The sequence below is a fragment of the Periophthalmus magnuspinnatus genome, chromosome 21 (assembly GCF_009829125.3).
Source record: "Periophthalmus magnuspinnatus isolate fPerMag1 chromosome 21, fPerMag1.2.pri, whole genome shotgun sequence".
NCBI classification, from domain to species: domain Eukaryota; kingdom Metazoa; phylum Chordata; class Actinopteri; order Gobiiformes; family Gobiidae; genus Periophthalmus; species Periophthalmus magnuspinnatus.
Window position 1 is genome coordinate 2,090,136 of NC_047146.1, and position 22,771 is coordinate 2,112,906.

A 22,771-nucleotide genomic window follows, 5' to 3' on the forward strand; every position below is an offset into this window, starting at 1 on the left:
AATGATTACACATGATATATTTGACCCACAATTAAGTCAATAGCAGAATAAACCACACTTACTGATCAGGAACAGCATCCAGTGCATCAAAACATAAGGTCCCTCTACTCCTGAGTCCACCGTGAGATCGTCACTTGGTTCCACGTACCGTTCTGGGTCCGAGATGCCTCTAGTTTAACTTGTACAACATCCACAGTGTCCTCAGTCGGGAACTTCCTTTGTATTGTCCGTTTCGTCATGTTTAAAATGCAAAACTGCTGCAAAACAGTGCGTAAAATAACACACTTACACGCGCGTAATTTTACACGCGGATCTTTGTATCCAGTCTCCTCCTTTTTACGCGCGCAGCAAACTCCGTCTCTTTACAGGAAACCATTGCATGTCATGCATCATTGTGTTCCGCTGCTCATTGGCTATAAGGGGAAAACATCACTAAACATGTGTAATGTAACTGCTTGATTCTACAAGGGGGAGAGTGGAGCTTACTCTGTCAGTCATCTGTAGCTCTCATTCACTGTCCGTGGCTCCAGTAACCCACAGCCCTCACCTTATTTGTCAACTTTGGTGTCAATCACAAGCTAACAAGTTTGTTTTGCATTGAGGAACAAAGTTGCCGCTGTCAGAAGTTTACTATGCTTGAAATTAACAAAAGACATGCAAAAAAGTGATGGAGCAGATTTCACTTTTCTGCAGCAGATTGGACATGGAGGATCTAACTTTTGTGGACATAATTTCTTGACTGGATTATATTCTTTGGACATTTAAGGAACAAATGAGACCAACTTTGTGGGAATATGCTGATGTTTGAAAGAACCAGAGAGCTCAACCGTAAGTGAAGTCCAAATCCACATTTCTGAGTTCTCTGTAAAAATGGCTTTCCTGTCAGCACTGTGGTGATTAGAGGTGTAAATGGTTTACATATTAAGAAAGATGAATTCATTTGAATTTCATTTGATGTGTAGCTTGTTTGTGTGGGTGACGCAGAAATACACGTACATTGCTGTAAAGTTGTAACGTAAAGGGCAGGCCGTGGAAACGTTAAGGGGTTAAACTCACTCATGAAACTATCAAAGGTTATCTGGTCTAACGCAGTGTTCGAGAATTTTGCATCTGCCCACTGGAGTGCTTTCCCCCTCAGCAATCCACAAATATAACGTGTCTTGGCAGCGTCAGATGTAAAATGGGCTGGACGTTGTTGGAATATGGATAAGCATTAGAAGAGAAAGCCCGACAGAGGTTAGGCTGACCTGTATATGGATCTGGATCTGTGCCCCTCGACTCCAGAGGACCCGGCGGCGCCATGGTCCCAGTGGCAGCACCAGCAGCGGGAGCCGAGGGCGGAAGTGCGAGTAGCGTGGCAACCTGGTTGGTGAGCTGAGAAACTTGCTGGGTGATGGTCTGGCTACAGTCGAGCAGGGTCCGGATTGTCTGTTCGTGTTGTCCCATTATCACTCCGTGATGATGACGTAAACACCTTGAGGAAATGATCCGGCCCCCAGTCTGATTGGTCCATGTTTGGCCAGATCGGTCTGTCATAACTTTAGGCACGAGAGACCAAATAGACAGAACTCGAGAAGTTTTAAGATTGTTTATTTACAAAAGTGTAGAAAGGCATATGACGGTAGATCAGATGGTGTGTTGGGAGTGGGGAGTTATCCGTGGTCCAAGGGAAAACGTGAGGAGCTGAATCAGAGATGGGGAGAACAGTACTGGTACAGGGGAGCAGGGTCGAAGACGGAGTGCTGAGCTGGACCAAGCTGGTCCAAGATCTGGTGAGGAGTAAAAGGTATCCGGTAAGCGATGTAAAAAGCAGGGAAAAACATGAACTGAGCCAAGCAAGGTATATCCACCAAGTGTCGGGTCCTGGCTCCTCTTATCCACCGCAGATGCAGCTGATTGTGATTGCCTCCAGGTGTGCACAGGAAGAGCCAAGATCTCCGCCCAGCTCCAGACTCAGACACGTGAGGGAGGGGAAAGGACAAGAAGAACAGACCGGGATCAAAAATAAAAGTCGCAAATTTGATGTGGAGAACAAAGCTGCTATTTCAGTTTAGGGAAATGTGCAGTGGCTCCAGGATCAGAACGAAATGCAAGTAAAGGCTTCATGAAAGGAGTGAAGTCCGAACCAATCCAGACCCCAGTGTAGAGAGGCCGAGTGAACCTGGTCTGGACTCTGTGGAGGAGGCTCATGGTACTTTCAGAGATGCTGTAAAAAGCCAAAACCCCTGCACTGTGGTCCAGGTAAACCCCGATTCTGGACCCGACCGGACCTGAGACCTGGGACACGACTTTGTTAAACAAAAATGAATAACTAGTTTTGTAACAGTCTAAGGCCCAGGATTTATCATTGTGTCCAAATCTACATTCATCAGAGTTTCCTTTCCTCTGAATTTCTCTGTATGAAACTGTTATATAAACATACACCCCGCTCCACTCCACCCGCCCGTCAGACTCTCTGCTCTGGACCTGATCCCAGACAATAAATATTTCTGGATGATTTGGATAACTCTGGGGTTTATTAATAGATCTTCCTCTTCTGTTCCCATCAGACAGAGAGAGGCTGGTGTGAGCTGTGTTTGGGTGCAGAGTGATTTCTGTAGAACATTTTAAGGCAAGGCAAGTTTATTTGTACAGCACAATTCGTACACAAAGTAATTCAAAGTGCTTTACAGAAAAAGAAAGACATTAAAATCACACAAATCAAAACATCAATAATTACCATAAAATTAACATTAAAACAGATTAGTGTAGAATAAAAACCTTTCACTCATATGCACAGCTAAACAGAACTGTTTTGAGACTGGATTTAAACATTGTCAAAGTAGAAGCTGGTCTCACATCTTCAGGGAGAATGTTCCAGGTTTCAGCTGCAGGAAACTGAAACACTGATTCCCCATGTTTAGTCCTGACTCTGGCACCAGCAGGAGGCCGGACCCTGAAGTCCTCAGAGTGCGAGATGGTTCATGTGGCACTAACATTTCAGATAAGTTCTGTCTGAAGCTGAGTTCAGCTGGTGGGGACAGGTGACAGTTTATTACAGGTCACAGGGGAGGACAGGGGAGAGGTGAGGACAAGTGACAGCTGATGACAGGTGACTGGTTCTATCTAATTGGTTAAAAATAAAAGTTACACATTTGATCCCAAACTGTGGAGAACAAAGCTGCTATTTCAGTTTCAGGAAATGTGCAGTGTCTCCAGTGTGATCAAACCCGAACCCAGTGTAGAGAGGCCGAGTGAACCTGGTCTGGACTCTGTGGAGGAGGCTCATGGTACTTTCAGAGACGCTGTAAAATGCCAAAACCCCTGCACTGTGGTCCAGGTAAACCCCGATTCTGGACCGGACCGGACCTGAGACCTGGGACAGGACTTTGTTAAACCAAAATGAATAACTGGTTTTGTCACAGAATAAGGCCCAGGATTTATCATTGTCTCCAAATCCACATTCATCAGCATATCCTTTCCTCTGAATCTCTCTGTAAGAAACTGCTATATAAACACACCCCCCGCTCCACTCCACCTCCCAGTAACAGCGGCCCGTCAGACTCTCTCTGCTCAGGACCTGCCACAAGTCACTGAATCTGTCTGGATGATCTGGATAACTCTGGTCTTCTCTCATATTTGTTATTCTTCTGTTTTCATCAGACAGAGACAGATATTTGTAAACTGTGTTTGGGTCCAGAGTGATTTCTGTAGAATAATATAAGAAGTCCTCTCTGGAGCTGAGTTCAGCTGGTGGCAGTAAAACCTGGACTGGACCGAGAGTGAGCTGGAGTGTGTCCCTGAGCTTGGACACAGCTCTGGTCACTTCCTCAAAGTATCCCCGGTCCCCTGTGTGAATGGTGGCTGGCTCTGTGCTCTGTGTGTGTGAGGACAGTGAAGCGTAGCGCTGTATAAACTGGTTATGATCCTGGGTGAACTCCAGTGTGTCCAGCTCAGAGAGGCTCCTCTTCAGCCCTCTCACATCCTGCTGCAGTTGGTCCTGGAGCTCTTGGACTGGGCTCAGTTGGGTGTCCTCCTGGGAGCGGATCTGCTGCTCCACTTCAGAGCGTCTTTTGTCCAGGAGAAGGGCCATGTCTCTGAAGCTGTCGTTGCTGCGCTGCACTGCTGTCTGGGCAGAGCTCCTGATGTCCTGGGCCTCCTGTTGGAGTCTCTTCAGGTCTGTCTCTTTGTGCTGGAGGCTCTGGAGCAGCAGGGCCCTCCTGGCCGGCAGCTCTGCCTGCCTCTGAGCCCTCTCTGAGGCAGAGGTCACTATGTCATGACCCTTATGTTGGTCCACAGAGCAGAGGTAGCAGAACAGCTGCTGGTCACTGCGGCAGAACATCTCTATCACTTTGTCGTGTTGAGAGCAGGTGTTTTCCTGAAGCCTGTGAGACGGCGCCACCAGCTGGTGTTTCTTTAAAGCTGCAGCTTCATAATGAGGCTGTAGGTGGCGCTCACAGTAAGAGGCCACACACTGCAGACAGGACTGGACAGCTCTCAGCTTCCTCCCAGTGCACACATCACAGGACACATCCTCAGGTCCGGCATAGTAGAGGGCAGCAGGGGGCGCTGTCTTCTTCATCTGCTCTACTACAGCTGCTAATATGATGTTTTTACCCAGGGCAGGCCTGGGGCTGAAGCTGAGGCGACATTCAGGACAGCTGTAGAGCTGCTTCTCGTCCTCTTGGTCCCAGTGCTGTTGGACACAGTTCCTGCAGTAGCTGTGTCCACAGGGAATAGTCACAGGATCCTTCAGTAGATCCAAACACACGGAGCAGGAAAAGGCTTCTTGGTCGAGTGCTCTCTGCGCCATCTCTCCTGGATCAGAAACAGTTTGACTTGGACAGAAACAAAACGTGAGAGTGAGAGCTGCACCCACAGCTCTGTGTGGAGGAAGCAGGAAGCCACGCCTCTTAAAGGCACACACACATGTTTTAGTTCAAAAGAGACTGTGTGAGCAGTTTACAGTCATAGAAATGTTTTATTCAAAGTAGAGACTCATTTGAAAAAAAATTGAAAATGTTTCAAATGAGACTGTCATGGACTCAGACACAAATTGTTCCTTTTTAATGCTGAGGCAGTTTGTGTTTGTGGAGTTGACTCTGAAAACACATAAATATGTCAGTGATTCTTGAGGGTCGTGTCAATTCTTCCTGTAGAGTTCTGTTTGTAGAGCTGTGCAGAAAAGGCAAAGGAACAGGTTCTGAATCAAAACATATTTGTAAATGGCATATTTCCTGATATACTTCAATTGATATCTCCATGAGACGCACAAAGACGCAGAAAAGTAGATTTATTTTATTTACAGTTTTAATTTGCAGTCTCTGTTGTAAGAAGATCTGTCCTCTATTGTGTTTGGTTAAACTTAATCTAAAGTCTGTCCCTTCTCTTATAACAGTTTGTCTGTAACAAACAACATAAAAATATTTGATAACATTGTTTTTTAATATAGAACAGAAAATATGCAAAATGCATACATTTCCCTGAAATTCATAAAAATCTTTATCCTTATTTAAACTATACACATTTTTAACCAACTGATTGACCCATTGTCCATCCATCCATTTTCTTTCTCTCATCCGGGGCCGGGTCGTGGGGGCAGCAGTCTAAGCAGGGACTCCCAGACTTCTCTCACCGCAGACACATCCTCCAGCTCCTCCGGTGGGACCCCAAGGTGTTCCCAGGCCCTGAGGCCTCCTCCCACTGGGACATGCCCAGAACATCTCCCTAGAGAGGCGTCCAAGAGGCATCCTGAGCAGATGCCCAAGCCACCTCAGCTGGCTCCTCTCGACGTGTAGGAGCAGCGGCTCTACTCCGAGCTCCTCCCGTGTGACCGAGCTCCTCACTCTATCCTTAAGGGTGCGCCCAGTCACCCTATGGAGGAAACCCATTTCGGCCGCTTGTATCGCGATCTTGTCCTTTTGGTCATTACCCAGAGCTCATGACCATAGGTGAGGGTAGGAACGTAGATTGACCGGTAAATCGAGAACTTTGCCTTTGGACTCAGCTCCTCCTTCGCCACAACGGACCATTACAGCGACCGCATCACTGCAGACGCTGCACCGATCCAACTGTGAATCTCACGCTCCATCCTTCCCTCACTCGTGAACACGACCCCGAGATACTTGAACTCCACTTGGGGCAGAGACTCACCACCCACCCGGAGAGAGCAAACCACCTTTTTCCGGTCGAGAACCATGGCCAGATTTGGAGGAGCTGATTCTCATCCCAGCCGCTTCACACTCGGCTGCAAACCGCCCCAGTGCTGCAGGTCCTGGCTCGATGAAGCCATCAGGACAACATCATCTGCAAACAGCAGAGATGAAATCCTGTGGTTCCCAAACCAGACCCCCTCCGGCCCCTGGCTGCGCCTAGAAATACTGTCCATAAATATAATGAACAGAACCGGTGACAAAGGGCATTCCTGGCGGAGTCCAACATGCACCGGGAACAGGTCTGACTTACTGCCGGCAATGAACACAGCTCCTGCTCCGGTCATACAGGGACCGGACAGCCCTTAGCAAAGAGCCCCGGACCCCATACTCCCAGAGCACCCCCCAAAGGACACCACGAGGGACACGGTCGAATGCCTTCTCCAGATCCACAAAACACATGTGGACTGGTTGGGCAAACTCCCATGAGCCTCGAGGACCCGATGGAGAGTATAGAGCTGGTCCAGTGTTCCTCGACCGGGACGAAAACCACACTGCTCCTCCTGAATCCGAGGTTCGACTATCGGTCGGATTCTCCTCTCCAGTCCCTGGAATAGACCTTACCGGGAAGGCTGAGGAGTGTGTTTCCCCTGTAATTGGAACACACCCTCCGGTCCCCCCTTCTTATACAGAGGGACCACAGGTACTGCCATTCCACAGGTACTGTCCCCAACTGCCAAGTAATGTTGCAGAGACGTGTCCGCCAAGACAGCCCCACAACATCCAGAGACTTGAGGTACTCAGGACAGATCTCGTCCACCCCCAGAGCCTTGCCACCGAGGAATTTTCCACCTTGATGACTTCAGCCAGGGTGATGGATGAGTCCGCCTCCAGGTCCCCAGTCTCTGCTTCCTCCTCGGAAGACGTGACGGTGGGATTGAGGAGATCCTCAAAGTATTCCTTCCACCGCAATAAGCCCACACCAGCTCGTAGTGGGAAACGCCAGAGAAATGGAGAGTCCAGCCCCTCTGAAGGAGTTGGGTTCCAGAGCTCAAGCTGTGCGTCGAGGTGAGGCCGACTATATCTAGCCGGTAACGCTCAACCTCCCGCATAAGCTCAGGCTCCTTCCCCCCCAGCAAGGTGACATTCCATGTCCACAGAGCTAGTCTCCATGTCCGGAGATCCGGTTGCTGAGGCCCCCGCCTTCGACTGCCGCCCAGATCTCTCTGCACTCTCCCCTCATGGCTCTTCCCGCAGGTGGTGGGTCTACGGGACCCAAGAGGCCCTTCGGGCTGGGCCCGGCCGGGCCTCTTGGGGAAGGGCCCTTCGGGCTGGGCCTCTTGGGGAAAGGCCCGGCCACCAGGCACTCACTGCCGAGCACCCACCCCAGGCCTGGCTCTAGGGTGGGGCCCCGGTAACGCCAGTCCGGGCGACATAGCTGGCCTTGTTGTTTCTCTCTTCATGGGGTCTTCTGAACCGCTCTTAGTCAGACCTGTCTCCCAGGACCTGTTTGCCATGAAGCCCCCGACAACATAGCTCCCAGGATCATTCGGGTCCTCAAACCCCTCCACCATGTTAAGGTGGCGTTTCGGGGAGGGGCCTTTTGTTACTGAAAAAATAAAACATTATACAATGAAATAAAAAAAAAAAAAATCAAATGAATAAATTATATTTAAATAAATATCAAAATAATACTTTAAATTAAAATAAATATCAAATTAAATTTATGACATAATAATAAATTCATTGATCAGCAACATTAATTAATAAAACTTTTTTTTTTATTTTTTTTATCAAAATGAGGAAGTCTGGATTAATGTCTATAATACATTTTTAGACAAAGACACTGCTCTTTCCTCGTCTCTTTCCTCGTCTCCTCACGGTGAAGTCAGGTGCTACATACACTTTGTCTTCATCCTCGTCTTTCTCTCCGGTGACTCTGGTTTATCTCTTTACCTCCGTCTGTCTCCACCTTTTTTTCATCCGTTAAATATTTTTCCATCGTGTCTGTTTTGTTTTTTCACTGCTGTGTGTTCATGATCTGTTCACTGTGGGCCGTGTCTCAATTCGCCAAATGCACCTTTTGAAGGGACGAAGTTCTCCTCAAAGTGTAGTTTGAAGCTTCCGGTCGAGAATCCGCATTTCCACCTCTGTCTTTGAGCGTACGATACGTACATTACGTACGTTATTTTTAATGATTTATTATTTAATAGAAGAAAAGTCAAGATGTCGTCGTCACAGCCGTTTCTTTCTGTTTAGATTGAACATCAATAGGCAAATATAATTTTCAAGGTGATTTTTTTCTCAACTGTAGCTACTTCATAACTTTAACAAAATAAACCTTGTGAAAACGTAATAACAGAGACAGAGGAAAAAATATCATTTTGACCTTCATAGTCTATAAACCAGAGACACTGATTATTTGTACATAAAGTGGGATATTGCAGTTTTATGGTTCGGTATTTTGGCCAGTGGCTACACCACTTTAATAACAGTAGAGGGCGCTGTTTCCCTTCTATGCCGTGCCAGTTCTTTTCATCTTATTATTGTAAGGTATTTTCTAGCAGTGCTACATCAAACTAGTGTCTTGATTTACCAACACGAAGGTAAATGACACGTGTCCACCAGGGGGCGCAGACCTATGGAATGTACCGGAACTCATGAAGATTTTGTGCCCGTCTCAGGACTCTGTTCTGTCCTTTCCTCAGAGTCCGTTGCTTCATTGTTCACATTACCTGTGTGGATCATTAAACTCTTCTGACTTTATGTTTCTCTTGGTCTTTGACACAATAGAAATGAACATTCTTACATTTTTCTTATTGCAGTAATAATTTCTAATGATAATAATGTCTCTTATTATCTGTGAATAACTGCACATTCCTTTATTCCATGTAACTCTCCTCCTTTTTAATCAAACACACTGTACAGATCTTTATTCAGATTTAACAGTTTCATGTCGCACTGATGAGGTAAACCAGTACGAACATTTGAACGTGTATTGCGCAGTGGACTCCATTTTATTCTCTTTTTTGCATAGTGGGATATTAAAGTGCGTGAAGTGTGCACGGATGCACGCTTCAGTTACGTCCGATCTCCATTACGTTCAGTTACGTCCGATCTCCATTGAAACGGTGGAAAGGGAAGGGCAGGTTTGTCGGGGACATTCAGTCGGGTGCACTGAAATGGGACAGCCCTTGTCGCGCCGGAAATTACTTAAGTGCCCTTCGACGCACACTTCCAATGGTGATTCTAAGGCCAGTTTGGCGAATTGGGACACGGCCCATGTCCTGCTCTGTGAACACAAACCCTACACCACAGAGCTGATATGACCTGTGCACTCTGACAATGAGAGCACTACTGCCCCCTGCTGCAGGGGAGGTGTAATTACACTTAACACAAAAGAAAAGCATGTTCCCCGGAGTCATGCAACTGTCAGGCCGTCTAGTGTTCCTCTCCTCTTCCTCTTCCTCTCCTCTTCTTCTCCTCTTCCTCTTCCTTTCTTCTTTCTCTCCTCTTCCTCTCCTCTTCCTCTCCAGAATAAAATTCATCTTTAGCTGCAGCTCATGAGTGAGTGCTGTTTTTAGACCCGACCTGCAGGTGACTCGTGTAGGACTGGGGGGCGACCTGGTGCCCGCTGGCCCCGTGTTGGTGACCCCTGCTGTAGAGTAAGAGAAACACGCCCTGAGTCACGTCAATAATAATATAATGAGGTTTTTAAAAGAATGACGGAGTTGACAAAAATGAGGCACTATGACAAGCAGATTTTTTTATTTATTTATTTTTTATTTTTTATCTTAGTTTATTGTTCTTTTTAAAGCCTCTGAACATAATCAAATCTTTTTCATTCCTATAAATAGAGAGTTTAAAAGTTCACACTCTGACCCCTGGTGGAGGACATAAGAACTTACACTGGCTTCAAAATTTTCATTTCCATCAAAATTGTTCAAAAATGTCCAAACAAATTTCAAATAAATTGCTCAACTATTACCCAACACCGTGAAAATAAGGCTGAGGTGTTCACCTTCGCTTTCCAACTGCGAAAAGTAGCAGATCACGAGCAGAGCGTCCAAAAACTGCACTAAAGTGAAGACTGTGACACTGTGCAATTTAATACTCGGGTTAAGCCTTTCACTCGTGCGTGTTTTAGATGGAAAAAGCAGCAGACACAGGGAGAACATGCAAACTTCCATAAAAACACCTCATAGAAATAAAGACATGCTGGATGTAATGGTCCCTCTTCAGCACTAGGGGGCAGCAGAGCCCTGAGTTTGCTCCACTGGGCTCTCAGTTCATGTTCAAGTCACATTTCCTGCTCCTGATCTGGAAGCAGAATCCTCCAGACAAATATCCGTCAGTTTCCCCCAAAACGAAACATTTTGAGGAAACGTTTCGTCCTGATTCTCTCTGTTTCTGATTTAAAGTTTTAAACGCTACTTTGAGGACTTTTAATCAAGAAAAAGAAAGATAATACTGAGACTTTGCAGCTGATGTTGTCAATGTTTCCTGGAGGTGTGACGCTAACTGTAGGCATGCTCTGTCTGAGGGTTTGTTCTCGCTCTTTAATACCCCACAGATGTAAATACCTCCTCTTTAATACCCCATAGAAGTAAATACCTCCTCTTTAATGCCCCACAGAAGTAAATACCTCCTCTTTAATACCCCACAGAAGTAAATATCTCCTCTTTAATACCCCATAGAAGTAAATACCTCCTCTTTAATACCCCACAGAAGTAAATACCTCCTCTTTAATACCCCACAGAAGTAAATACCTCCTCTTTAATACCCCACAGAAGTAAATACCTCCTCTTTAATACCCCATAGAAGTAAATACCTCCTCTTTAATGCCCCACAGAAGTAAATACCTCCTCTTTAATACCCCACAGAAGTAAATATCTCCTCTTTAATACCCCATAGAAGTAAATACCTCCTCTTTAATACCCCACAGAAGTAAATACCTCCTCTTTAATACCCCACAGAAGAAAATACCTCCTCTTTTAAATAATCAATCGCTAACATTACTTTTTAAAGACGTGACAGTAGAGATTACACCATGTGCTGGGTCTGTGTCGAGCTGCTCGCAGTGAGGAGGTTGTGGGTTGGATTCCCGCTCATTTCCTAACATGGTAACGCTCTCGTCTCCTGTTTTGGAAGCGGCGCTCTGTTCTGCCCGTGGCCTCGCTCCCTGGACTGGACCTCGTGTTTGTTTTTACTACAGTGAATTATGTGAAATAGACAGAGGTGAGAATATGTGACCGAGGCCAAACCCCTAAAGTCTCCAACCTGTGGAGATGACAGCGGCCACTAGGGGGCAGCACGCACATGCATTTGGACCAGGAAGCTGTAAATTTACTTAGTTTGCAAGTTGCCAAAAAAAGTAATTCACTTTAACGGCAGCGTCGCGTTGTCATTTTGCTACAAATGAAAAAAAAAAAAAAAATAATTGCTGCTCTACTGTGATGTGCATCTGTCCATAGGGGGCGCCAGCAGCATGCGGCGCTTTGTTGTGATGACGTTTACGGCGACAGTTTTCTAACTTAGACTCCAGCGGACATGTTTCTGTTATGAATTGGTTTTAGATGAATATTGTGATTTCAAATGTGTAAATTAAAACAAAATGATCCACAGAGATGAGAACCATAGAGACTCAAGCTCAATAGGGTGAGTTTAAGTTGCACCGACATGAAGTTTGTCTCGATTAAGTTCATGGATCAATATTGAAATCAACTTTTTTTTTTTTTGTCTTTTTGGAATGTTAAAATGAAAGTCCATTTATAAAAACCATAGACTGAGTATCATAGCAACCAAAGAGCCAATCAGGAGCGAGGCTGTTGAAGGTAACGCCCCTTCCCGACCGCACCGTTGGTTTAACAGGGAGTGGGCGCTTAGCAACGCTGTCAATCAAACCTGTTGCTAAGGCTAACAGGAGCGACCTCGGGGAAATAACACGCCTGATTTGTCTGTTATTAATGTTCAGGTCTTGATTTACAGACACAATAGTGAAATACTGAAACAAGACAAATGAGAGAGTCATGTGACGCTCGTTCTGTTTTCTGATTGGACGATCGTGTCCATCATGTCCGATGTTTTTGTGATTAATAAAACAGTTAGAACAGTTCTCAGTGTTATCATTTTTTTTAATGTTTTTTTTCTTTTCTTTGCAGTGTGTCGTGTTTCCTGTCACACACAATGTGAAGTCAAGGTAAGAAACATTATTATTATTATTATTATTATTATTATTATTATTATTATTATTATTATTATTATTATTAATTTTGTGGCGATGAGGAAAAGCTCCTCACACACACACACACACATAGACATACACACAAACACACACATATACACACACACACACCCCTACACGGAGACACACACACACACACAACCATACACACAAACACACATACATATACACACAGACACACGCAGACACACCCCGACACACAAGCAGACACACACACACACACACACATTTGCTGCTGCTTGTACAGGAGTGCTGTCAAATGTAGGTTTATCTGTCCCATCGTGGTGCAGCGGTTGGGGCAGACGGGGCAGATGGGGCAGATGGGGCAGATGGGGCGGGGCTGTTTAGTGCGACTCTTTGGGTGGAGTTTACACCAGGAAAATGTGAAGAATGTACTAAACATGTCCCTGGAGCTACGTCTGTTTAGATTGGAACGAGAGTTTAAGACAGATACGAGTCTAAAAATAAAAGTGAAGTGTGTGTGTGTGTGTGTGTCTCTGTGGGGGTGTGGGGGGGTGTGTGTGTGTCTGTGTGTGTGTCTCTGTGTGTGTGTGTATGGGACCGGAATGTGAGTGTTTTTACCATCAACAATCAGGAAGTGCGCAGTTGTTGTTAGCATTCCAGTGAAGGCAAAACGCCGCTCTGGTCTGTGAGAGTTGTGAGGAGAACGTACAAACACTTTACAAACTCATCACTGTGAGTAATTGTGATGCTCTGGACGCATCAGGTCAGTGAGGAATAACTTTGGACGACTGCAAAATGTTCAAACTGTTTTTTCCACATTTTAAGACGGTAAAAATCTGACTTTTAGTGTAATCTTTGGTCAAATGAAATGAAAATAAGTAGATCATTGTGGTTAAAATGTGAAAATTGAGCGGTTAACACGTGATGATGTTGTGACCGACATAAACACTGTGAAATGTCCCAGCGTATGGCATTAAACCTCGATGCACAGAAGCACATGACACTGCCGAGTGTCATGTGCAGGTCAGTGAGCAATACGAACACTTGTCATTGAACGATATGTTTTAAAGCCATACTGAGGAACATTCCAGGTGAAGTGATAACATCTCCGTAGAGACGGGTGTGTTTGCCGTGTGCGCCGTCCGCGGGCGTGTTTCTCATGGATTTTAGCGTCTCTGCTCATCCCCGACACCTCACTGTCAAATGTTCAGGACAAGACTCAGATATTTTCACATCCGAGCGCCAGCAAACACACGTGCACTCTCACCACCACGTGCACTCTCACCACCACGTGCACTCTCACCACCACGTGCACTCTCACCACGTGCACGTTCTTGAATCTGTTTATACTGAAGTGTCTGTTTCACAAGTATAAAACACACAGACGAGTTTACACCATGGACCAGTGTGAACTACTGAAAATCAGTCTGTTGTCTGTAGAGAGAGTGTTTTATTATCATTGTGGTATCAGAATTGGAATCAGCACCAGTTTGAGTTTGAAACTGTATCACTAAAGTGCACAGAGTGATGTCACGATGTCACCGAGTGTGTGTCCAGCTTCATCAGTGTAAAGTCAGAGTGACACAGTGTCCAGAGAAACATCTGTGTGAAATGAAGCATAAACTGAACTGAACAAGGCTTCAGTTTACTCTCACCCCCACGTGCACTCTCACCCCCACGTGCACTCTCACCCCCACGTGCACTCTCACCACATGCACTCTCATAACTTGCATTCTTAGCACGTGCACTCTCATAACGTGCACTCTTACCATGTGCACTCTCACCACGTGCACTCTCATAATGTGCACTCTCATAACGTGCACTCTTAATGTGCACTCTCACCACGTGCACTCTCATAATGTGCACTCTCATAACGTGCACTCTTAATGTGCACTCTCACCACGTGCATTCTCATAATGTGCACTCTCATAACATGCACTCTTAATATGCACTCTCACCACGTGCACTCTCATAACGTGCACTCTTAATGTGCACTCTCACCATGTGCTCTCTCATAACATGCACTCTTAATGTGCACTCTCACCACGTGCACACTCACCATGTGCACTCTCATAATGTGCACTCTCATAACGTGCACTCTTAATGTGCACTCTCACCACGTGCATTCTCATAATGTGCACTCTCATAACATGCACTCTTAATATGCACTCTCACCACGTGCACTCTCATAACGTGCACTCTTAATGTGCAGTCTCACCATGTGCACTCTCATAACGTGCACTCTCACCACGTGCACTCTCATAACGTGCACTCTCACCATGTGCACTCTCACCACGTGCACTCTCATAATGTGCACTCTCATAACGTGCACTCTTAATGTGCACTCACCACGTGCACTCTCATAATGTGCACTCTCATAACGTGCACTCTTAATATGCACTCTCACCACGTGCACTCTCATAACGTGCACTCTTAATATGCACTCTCACCACGTGCACTCTCATAACGTGCACTCTTAATGTGCACTCTCACCACGTGCACACTCACCATGTGCACTCTCATAACGTGCACTCTTAATGTGCACTCTCACCACGTGCACTCTCATAACGTGCACTCTTAATATGCACTCTCACCACGTGCACTCTCATAACGTGCACTCTTAATGTGCACTCTCACCACGTGCACACTCACCATGTGCACTCTCATAACGTGCACTCTTAATGTGCACTCTCACCACGTGCACTCTCATAATGTGCACTCTCATAACGTGCACTCTTAATATGCACTCTCACCACGTGCACTCTCATAACGTGCACTCTTAATGTGCACTCTCACCACGTGCACTCTCATAACGTGCACTCTTAATGTGCACTCTCACCACGTGCACACTCACCATGTGCACTCTCATAACGTGCACTCTCATAACGTGCACTCTCACCACATGCACTCTCCTTGTCCCTTCACTGCAAACCAACAAATATTAATCAAAAACAAACTGCTAAATGAGTCGAAATGTTTAATTCGCCTGCAGTCGTGCTCCTGAGCAAGACACCTCACTCCAGTCACACTATTATGGCCTAAGACTGGAAGGGCATCTGTCATAAAAACTCGCCATGTCTAAAACTCTTACACGGAAAAACAGTAACTTAATCTGAACTGTTGAACTAAAGCGAGTCGCGCGTCCTTCAGAGCAGTTTGTAGACGTCTAAACTGCAGGGTCAGAGATAACCATCGCGTTGGCCGCTGGTCGTGGTCACTCCCTTGTTGTTTTTCGTGTTGTTAGCGGTTAGCTTCCTGTTCACTGCGGCGCGTTCGGGGGGTGTTTGGAAACGGAAGCGCTCCTGATTTCACCGAAGGAAACTGGGATTGGACAAAACGTGCACGGATTAAACTCACCCACCACGTTTTACGGCGTGGATTCTCACTGTGAAGCTTTAATATCGCACAAAACAGTTAATTAACCACGTCTGATTGTCGCCATGGAGATGTTATGTCTCCGCCTCGCCTGGAATGTTCCACAGTAAGGCATTAAACACATCTAGCTTGGATTTATTTCATTACAGGTGTTTTTGTTCCTCAGAAATACATCGGAAAAACATACAGTGAGGAGAGCTGGGTCGCCCCTCCACAGATCTGACCCACCCGTCACTCATCCCGGTTGCATCGCCTGCTTGTTTCCATAGCGATAGACCAGTTTAATCCAGTTTAATGCCTTCAGGAAAGTTCCACAGTGCGCCTTGGCTTTAAACATATGTAGAGATAGCTGAAGAAATTCACAAAAGCATGAAATCCACGAAGTATCAGCTTTATTTTTTACATTATTCTCTCTGTTTTTGTCTGTAAAACCCCTCACCACACACTTTATACACTTTTCTTTTTTTTCACACAGGCGTTAACATTTTCTCACATTTCTCTCTTGTTTAATTAATTAATAAATGGTGTATTTTTATTGAAGAAAAAAAAAAAACAACTAAATAATAAATGTAAAAGATGAGTTACACAATTTGAATTCACAGCTTTGCAAATTTTTTTTTTTACTGAAGTATTCAAACCAAGTCTGAAAAATACACAATACTATGGTTAAAAAAAAAAAAAAAAAAAAAAAAAAGTCTCCATCTTTATGCGCCGCCTCGACTCAGCACGTTTCCCAGGCGTGTGCTCTTTTCCTCGTGCGCGCAATCGCTCTTAAACTGACGGTAACTTATTTATGTAAAACTTAAATAATAACAGTTCTGAGATATTTTAACATCAACATTAATGCAGTAAAATAAATGAAGTTTAAGTTTATAAATCAAATATCAGATCTTTCAACGTGAAACATAAAACAACATTTATAACAAAATATCAACACAAATTTGCAGCATCATTATAAATATTATAAATATTATTATCTGTGCTGTGGAGACGCGGCGGGGGTTCGATTGCCGGTGGTCTGCAGTGCCTTGGCCAGTCGGGACGCAGAGAACAATGCACGTTCATACGCTGTAAAAAAAAAAAATAATAAAAAAAAATGTGTAGAATTGCTGAGGGGTTAGGGGCTGAGGGGTTAGAGGTTGAGGGGTTAGGGGCTGAGGGGTTAGAGGTTGAGGGGTTAGGGGCTGAGGGGTTAGAGGTTGAGGGGTTAGGGGCTGAGGGGTTAAGGGCTGAGGGGTTAGGGGCTGAGGGGTTAGAGGTTGAGGGGTTAGGGGCTGAGGGGTTAAGGGCTGAGGGGTTAGGGGCTGAGGGGTTAGAGGTTGAGGGGTTAGGGGCTGAGGGGTTAAGGGCTGAGGGGTTAGGGGCTGAGGGGTTAAGGGCTGAGGGGTTAAGGGCTGAGGGGTTAGGGGCTGAGGGGTTAGAGGTTGAGGGGTTAGGGGTTGAGGGGTTAGGGGCTGAGCGGTTAGGGGCTGAGGGGTTAGGGGCTGAGGGGTTAGGGGTTGAGGGGAGACATTCTGACACACCCATGTGTGTTTTGACTTTTACTTCCTCTTACCTTGACATTCTGCCCCGCCCTAACGTGCTTCACCTGCGTCTCTTTCTTCTGTGTCTGTGCGTGTAAACCCTGCGCTCTCCTGCGCCCTCTGCTGGTCCACTGTATCACATCTCATCACCAGCTGCTATTTGGGATTGTTGGTTTAACCTCTGGTCTTTCTTAAAGTTTGCGCGGTTCTAATGCTGTTCCCTCCTCAAAAGTCTGTGTACATCTCCAAACCTCAAAACACTCTGTTCCACCTTGTGATGTCATCAAGTGATAGTCTTCAAGTTAAACAGCTCCTTTTTTTTTCCACCTTTAGCTCAGTAGAGATTGGCAATTCCAGAGCTGAAATGATCACTTTGGGTTCTCTCTTTGTTTAAAATCTGTTGCTCGTAGGGCTTTCAAAGGTATCGAAACGCAGATACTCGATTTGACAAGTATCGATACTGAAAAAAAATCCCCAAACATGTTCAAATTTGACGTTTCTTGAACAGTTTTAGAACTTTAACTTACAGAACACTTTATTATTATTAATTTAACAAGTGTTTGTTTCTTCATTATTGCGATATCGAAACATTATCGTGGTATCGAGTCAATCCCTCAGTATCAAAACTCTAGTATCGTGACAATAGCCGCTGCAGTAGACTGAGTACTCCGTTGTAAAGGCGTTAGCGTTTGCAGAAGGAAGCTAGCATGTCCAGCGCTAATGAAGGACGAGCTCCTGACAAAACAAAATGGCCGACCTCATTTCTTCTCGCGTCTTCTGTGACAAAAGTGTTTTTCTTCTCGGAGCTCGGCGAATTCTCAGAAAGCTTATTTAAAAGTGGACCCTGTGTGTTTTTGGGATTGGCTGACTTCCCTTTTGGAGCACAACATGTTTTGCTTAGATTCCGTTGATGGATATTTCCCCCGTTAAAGTGGACGGTTCTGCAAAAACTGGACTTTTCAGAGATTTGAACCGTGTTGTATTTGTTTTTGTTCTCGTTGAGCCTCTGAAGTTGTGTTTGGACTGATTCACGTTAGAGTTTAATCTTTAATCCACTGTTTTCAAGACGCCGTTTTGCCGATTTACTCATGTTTTCACCTTCACTGTGACACGCCCACTGTGACACGCCCACTCTGACACGCCCACTGTGACGTCCGCACTTCCTTCTCCACTTTTATTTTCTTAATCGTTGATACTCGTAGGATTCTGCAGCGTCGCGTCGTCGTTTTGGTACAAAGGTTAAACAAACGTGCTGCTCTAGTGCGACGTGCATCTGTCCATAGGGGGCGCCAGCAGCACGCGGCGCTTTGTCATGATGACGTTTACGTTTACACTTTTAGACCTGGTTTAGTCCTAGATTAGACCTGGTTTGGTCCTGTTATAGACCTGGTTTAGTCCTGTTATAGACCTGGTTTAGTCCTGGATTAGACCTGGTTTAGTCCCGTTATAGACCTGGTTTAGTCCTGGATTAGACCTGGTTTAGTCCTGTTATAGACCTGGTTTAGTCCTGGATTAGACCTGGTTTAGTCCTGTTATAGACCTGGTTTAGTCCTGTTATAGACCTGGTTTAGTCGTGGATTAGACCTGGTTTAGTCCTGTTATAGACCTGGTTTAGTCCTGTTATAGACCTGGTTTAGTCCTGGATTAGACCTGGTTTAGTCCTGTTATAGACCTGGTTTAGTCCTGTTATAGACCTGGTTTAGTCCTGTTATAGACCTGGTTTAGTCCTGGATTAGACCTGGTTTAGTCCTGTTATAGACCTGGTTTAGTTCACACCAGAGCTCAGAGCAGAGGTGATGTAAGAACAGACCCACAACAATGCACTTCCTGTCCACACCGAGCACTTCCTGTCCATAGTGAGCACTTCCTGTGTGGAGCCCTGAGAGGGGGCGGGGTCACGACAAGGCGACCAATCCGATGTGGGAAGTGTTTTTTAGTGTATAACACATTCGTCGTTGTTGTATTTTTGACTGATATTGAATTATTGGGATGTGACGCTAAGTGGAGGCACTGCTCTGTCTGTTACTCAAGTTAGACAAGATCACGTCACACAGGAGAAGTGCGTCACAGTGGGCGTGTCACAGCGGGCGTGTCGCAGTGGGCGTGTCACAGCGGGCGTGTCGCAGCGGGCGTGTCGCAGCGGGCGTGTCACAGTGGGTGTGTCACAGTGGGCGTGTCGCAGTGGGCGTGTCACAGTGGGCGTGTCGCAGTGGGCGTGTCACAGTGGGCGTGTCACAGTGGGCGTGTCACAGTGGGGGTGAAAACGGGTTTTTTTCGACAAAATGGCGTCTTATTTATAGTTGATTAAAGATTACACAAACATGAATCACTCCAAACACGACAAAAATAAAAACTCTGAAATGTCCATTGTACAGGACAGGTCCACTTTAATGTCCCAGAGTGTTAAAGCCCCATCGCCAGGGAAACGATGATATCAGGTTTAAGTCGACGTGAAGCTGCTGCGTCTGATCAGGTTAAGTATTAGACTTGTGCTCTGCATGTTTAAAGTGTTAAATAGTTGATTTAGAATGCACTTAAAGACACAGTACGGAACTTTCTGAAGGCACCTGCGTGATTGGCCTTTGAGCATGAAGCCCTCCTCCAGACCATAAGAGTCAGGTCTGTGGAGATGCGAGCCGCTCACAGTGAGAACACATGTTTCGCTAAGTTTTAAGAACAACAAACACAACCAAAATGAATAAAAAAGACAAACAAAACAAACGGACGTGCTTTTATTTTAGGCTTTTGTTTTGGCAGAAAAGTGACGTCCTATGGCTTTAATTACAATGAGGTCATTATCATCAGATGTGAAAAGTGTAAGTCGGGCGCAACAGAAGAGACGCTTAGAAACAGCAGCTCAAACAAACACTGAGGACGTGCACAGCTGCTCACAGGAATGTGACGAAGAGCCAGGACCAGGACCAGGACCAGGACCAAGACTAGACCAGGACCAGGACCAAGGCCAGGACCAGGACCAGGACTAGACCAGGACTAGACCTAGGACCTTTGAGAGGAGGAGAGGAGAGGAGGAGGAGAGGAGAGAGGGAGAGGAGACAGGGAGAGGAGAGAAGAGGAGAGAGGGAGAGAAGAGAGGGAGAGAAGGAGGAGAGGAGAAAAGAGAGGGAGAGCAGGGAAAGAGAGGGACCGAGAGGAGGGGGATGTGTGTCTGAGAGGAAGAGAGAGATTACATTTGTCCACATGACACACATAAATCTTCTCATCCCTCGTTCCTCTCTCTGTGTCGTGCAGTCGTCCACAGGAGGCGCTACAGCAGGAGGCGCTACAGCAGGAGGCGCTACAGCAGGAGGAGAGGTAGAGAGAAGAGGGAGGGAGAGAGAAAGACAAAGAGAGAGAGAAGAGGAAGGGAGAGAGATAGAGAGAAGAGGAACAGAGGGAGAGACAGACAGAGAAAGAGAGAGAGAAGAGGGAGAGAAAGAGAAGAGGAGGGAGGAAAGTAGAGCAAAAGAGAGAGACAGAGAGAAAAGGGGAGAGAGATAAACAGAGAAAGAAGACAGATAAATATATAGAGAGAGAGAGGAGGGGAGAGAAGAGCAAAAGAGACAGTCAGAGAGAAGAGACAGAGAGATAGACAGAGAGAAGAGGAGGGAGGAGAGAGTTGAGACTAGACCGAGGAACAGAAAGAGTAGAATGGAAGAGAGAAACAAGGGGGAGAGGGAGAGATTAAGAGAAGAAAAAGACAGAAGACATGAGACTAAAAAACAAGAAAACAAGAGAAGGATAAACTGAAACATGAGAGCGGGAGAAGAGAGAGACAAGGGGGAGGAGAGAGGAAGTGGGAGGATAGAGAGAGAGAGGGAAAGGTGGGAGACAGGGAGGGGAAGTGATAGGAGATGGAGGGAGGAGAGAGCAAAAGAAAGAAAGAAACGGCCAAGTGAAAGCTAGAGAAAGAAGGGAGAGAGAGAGAAAGAGCTTAAGTGAGGAAGGAGAGAAAGACAGAAGACAGGAGAGTAAAAAAAACAAGAGAAGGAAAAACTGAAACGTGAGAGAGGGAGGAGAGCGGAGAGAGAGAGAAGAGGAGGGAGGAGAGAGAAGAGAAGGAGGGAGGAGAGAGTGGAGAGGGAGTGAACCAAGAGCAGAGCTGGGGAACACACACGGGTCTAAACACTTCTCCTTCTCCTCCGATCCTCCACAAACGCCTCTGCGGAGACTCCGGCGCCGCTACGCTAGTTTAAACGGCTAAAGAACGAGCGCGAAGAGAGGAGGAGAGGAAGAAACGAGAGAAGGAGAGAGGGAGAGAAGGAGAGAGGAGTTTTGGAGCGCTTCATGCTGCAGCGAGGAGAGGAGCCAGGAGCCGATTCGCAGACAGACTCTGGACGTGGACTATGTCGTTTTAAAACAGTGGAAATAGCAAAACGATTAGCCGAGAAGAAGAAGAAGAAGAAGAAGAAGAAGTAGAAGAAGAAGACGACATGGCTACGGCTGTGTTCCAGGTACGATTTAACCTCGGACGAAGACGTTAGCCTCAGTTTTGTCTCGTTTTACTTTTGTTTTTGTGGAGATAAATGGTGTTTTGAGTCTCTGCGCTGGGATTCACTCACAGCTACGGTATCGGAATCGGTATCGGCGCTGGAGAAGCCGGATCGGTGCTTCTGCAGATGTAACGTGAGCTCGGAGTCAAACCTGTAACGTGCTGCGTGCGGTTGTTACGGGGAAGAGTCTGAGCTACGGGTCACGGCTCAGGACAAACATCAGACTGAGGTTTGATTTACGTGTTTGAGGTTCAGAGGGAGAGTCGATACTCAGGACTCGATACTCGATACTGATTACGATATCACAGTGATAATACAATTTATCTCTCTCCTCTCTCTGCTAACTCTATCTTTCTCTCTCTCACTCTCTCTCTCTCCTCTTTCTATCTCTCTCCTCTCTGTCTCTCTCTCTCCTAACTCTCTCTCTCTCTCTCTCTCTCCACTATGTCTCTCTCTCCCTCTCTCTCTCTCTCTGTCTTTCTTCTTTTTCTCTTCTTTCTCTCTCTATCCTCTCTCTGCTTTTCTTTCTCCCTCTCTCTCTTTCTCTCCTCTCACTCTTTTCCCCCTCTCTCTTTCTGTCTTTCCTTATTTCTCTCTTGCTCTCTCTCCTCTTTCTCTCTCCTCTCCTGCTATCTCTCTCCTCTGTCTCTTTCTCTTTCTCCTAACTCTCTCTCTCTTTCTTTCTCCCTCTCTATCTCACTCTCTCTATCTCCTCTGTCTTTCTCTCTTTCTTTAACTCTCTCTCTCACTTGCTTGCTCTCTCTCTCTTCTCTCTCTCCACTCTGTCTCTCTATCTCTCTTTCTTTCTCTCCCTCTTTCTCTCTCCTCTCTTTCTTTTTGGTCTCTCCTCTCTGTCTCTCTCTTCCTCTCTCTCTCCTCTCTGTCTCTCTATCTCTCTTTCTTTCTCTCCCTCTTTCTCTCTCCTCTCTCTTTTTGGTCTCTCCTCTCTGTTTCTCTCTTCCTCTCTCTCTCCTGTCTGTCTCACTGTCTCTCTTTCTCTCCCTCTTTCTCTCTCCTCTCTTTCTTTTTGGTCTCTCCTCTCTG

The 22,771-nt window shown here is 45.9% G+C and overlaps 2 protein-coding genes across 8 annotated transcripts in view; one reads left to right on the forward strand and one right to left on the reverse strand.

Annotated features, from left to right (window-relative positions):
* The window catches only part of LOC117389177 (tensin-1), a 239,718-nt gene that overhangs the window by 86,862 nt on the left and 130,085 nt on the right, over positions 1-22,771 (forward strand). For 5 of the 7 annotated variants that reach the window (XM_055230572.1, XM_055230573.1, XM_055230576.1 and 2 more), the window contains exon 3: positions 12,293-12,330. In XM_055230572.1, coding sequence (XP_055086547.1) covers positions 12,293-12,330 — 38 coding nt within the window. Of the gene's footprint in view, positions 1-12,292; positions 12,331-21,303; positions 21,689-22,771 lie in introns of those variants that run through there. The other 2 variants (XM_055230579.1, XM_055230578.1) reach the window with 2 other exon arrangements.
* On the reverse strand, positions 3,041-4,805 carry LOC117389173 (tripartite motif-containing protein 16-like). The gene has a single exon (XM_033986792.2). It carries the CDS (start codon positions 4,790-4,792, stop codon positions 3,164-3,166), a length of 1,629 nt encoding a protein of 542 aa, XP_033842683.1. The 5' UTR covers positions 4,793-4,805; the 3' UTR covers positions 3,041-3,163.

Bases quoted from the DNA above. Each gene is read 5' to 3' on its own strand.
- LOC117389173 (XM_033986792.2), bottom strand. From the start codon at position 4,792: ATGGCGCAGAGAGCACTCGACCAAGAAGCCTTTTCCTGCTCCGTGTGT.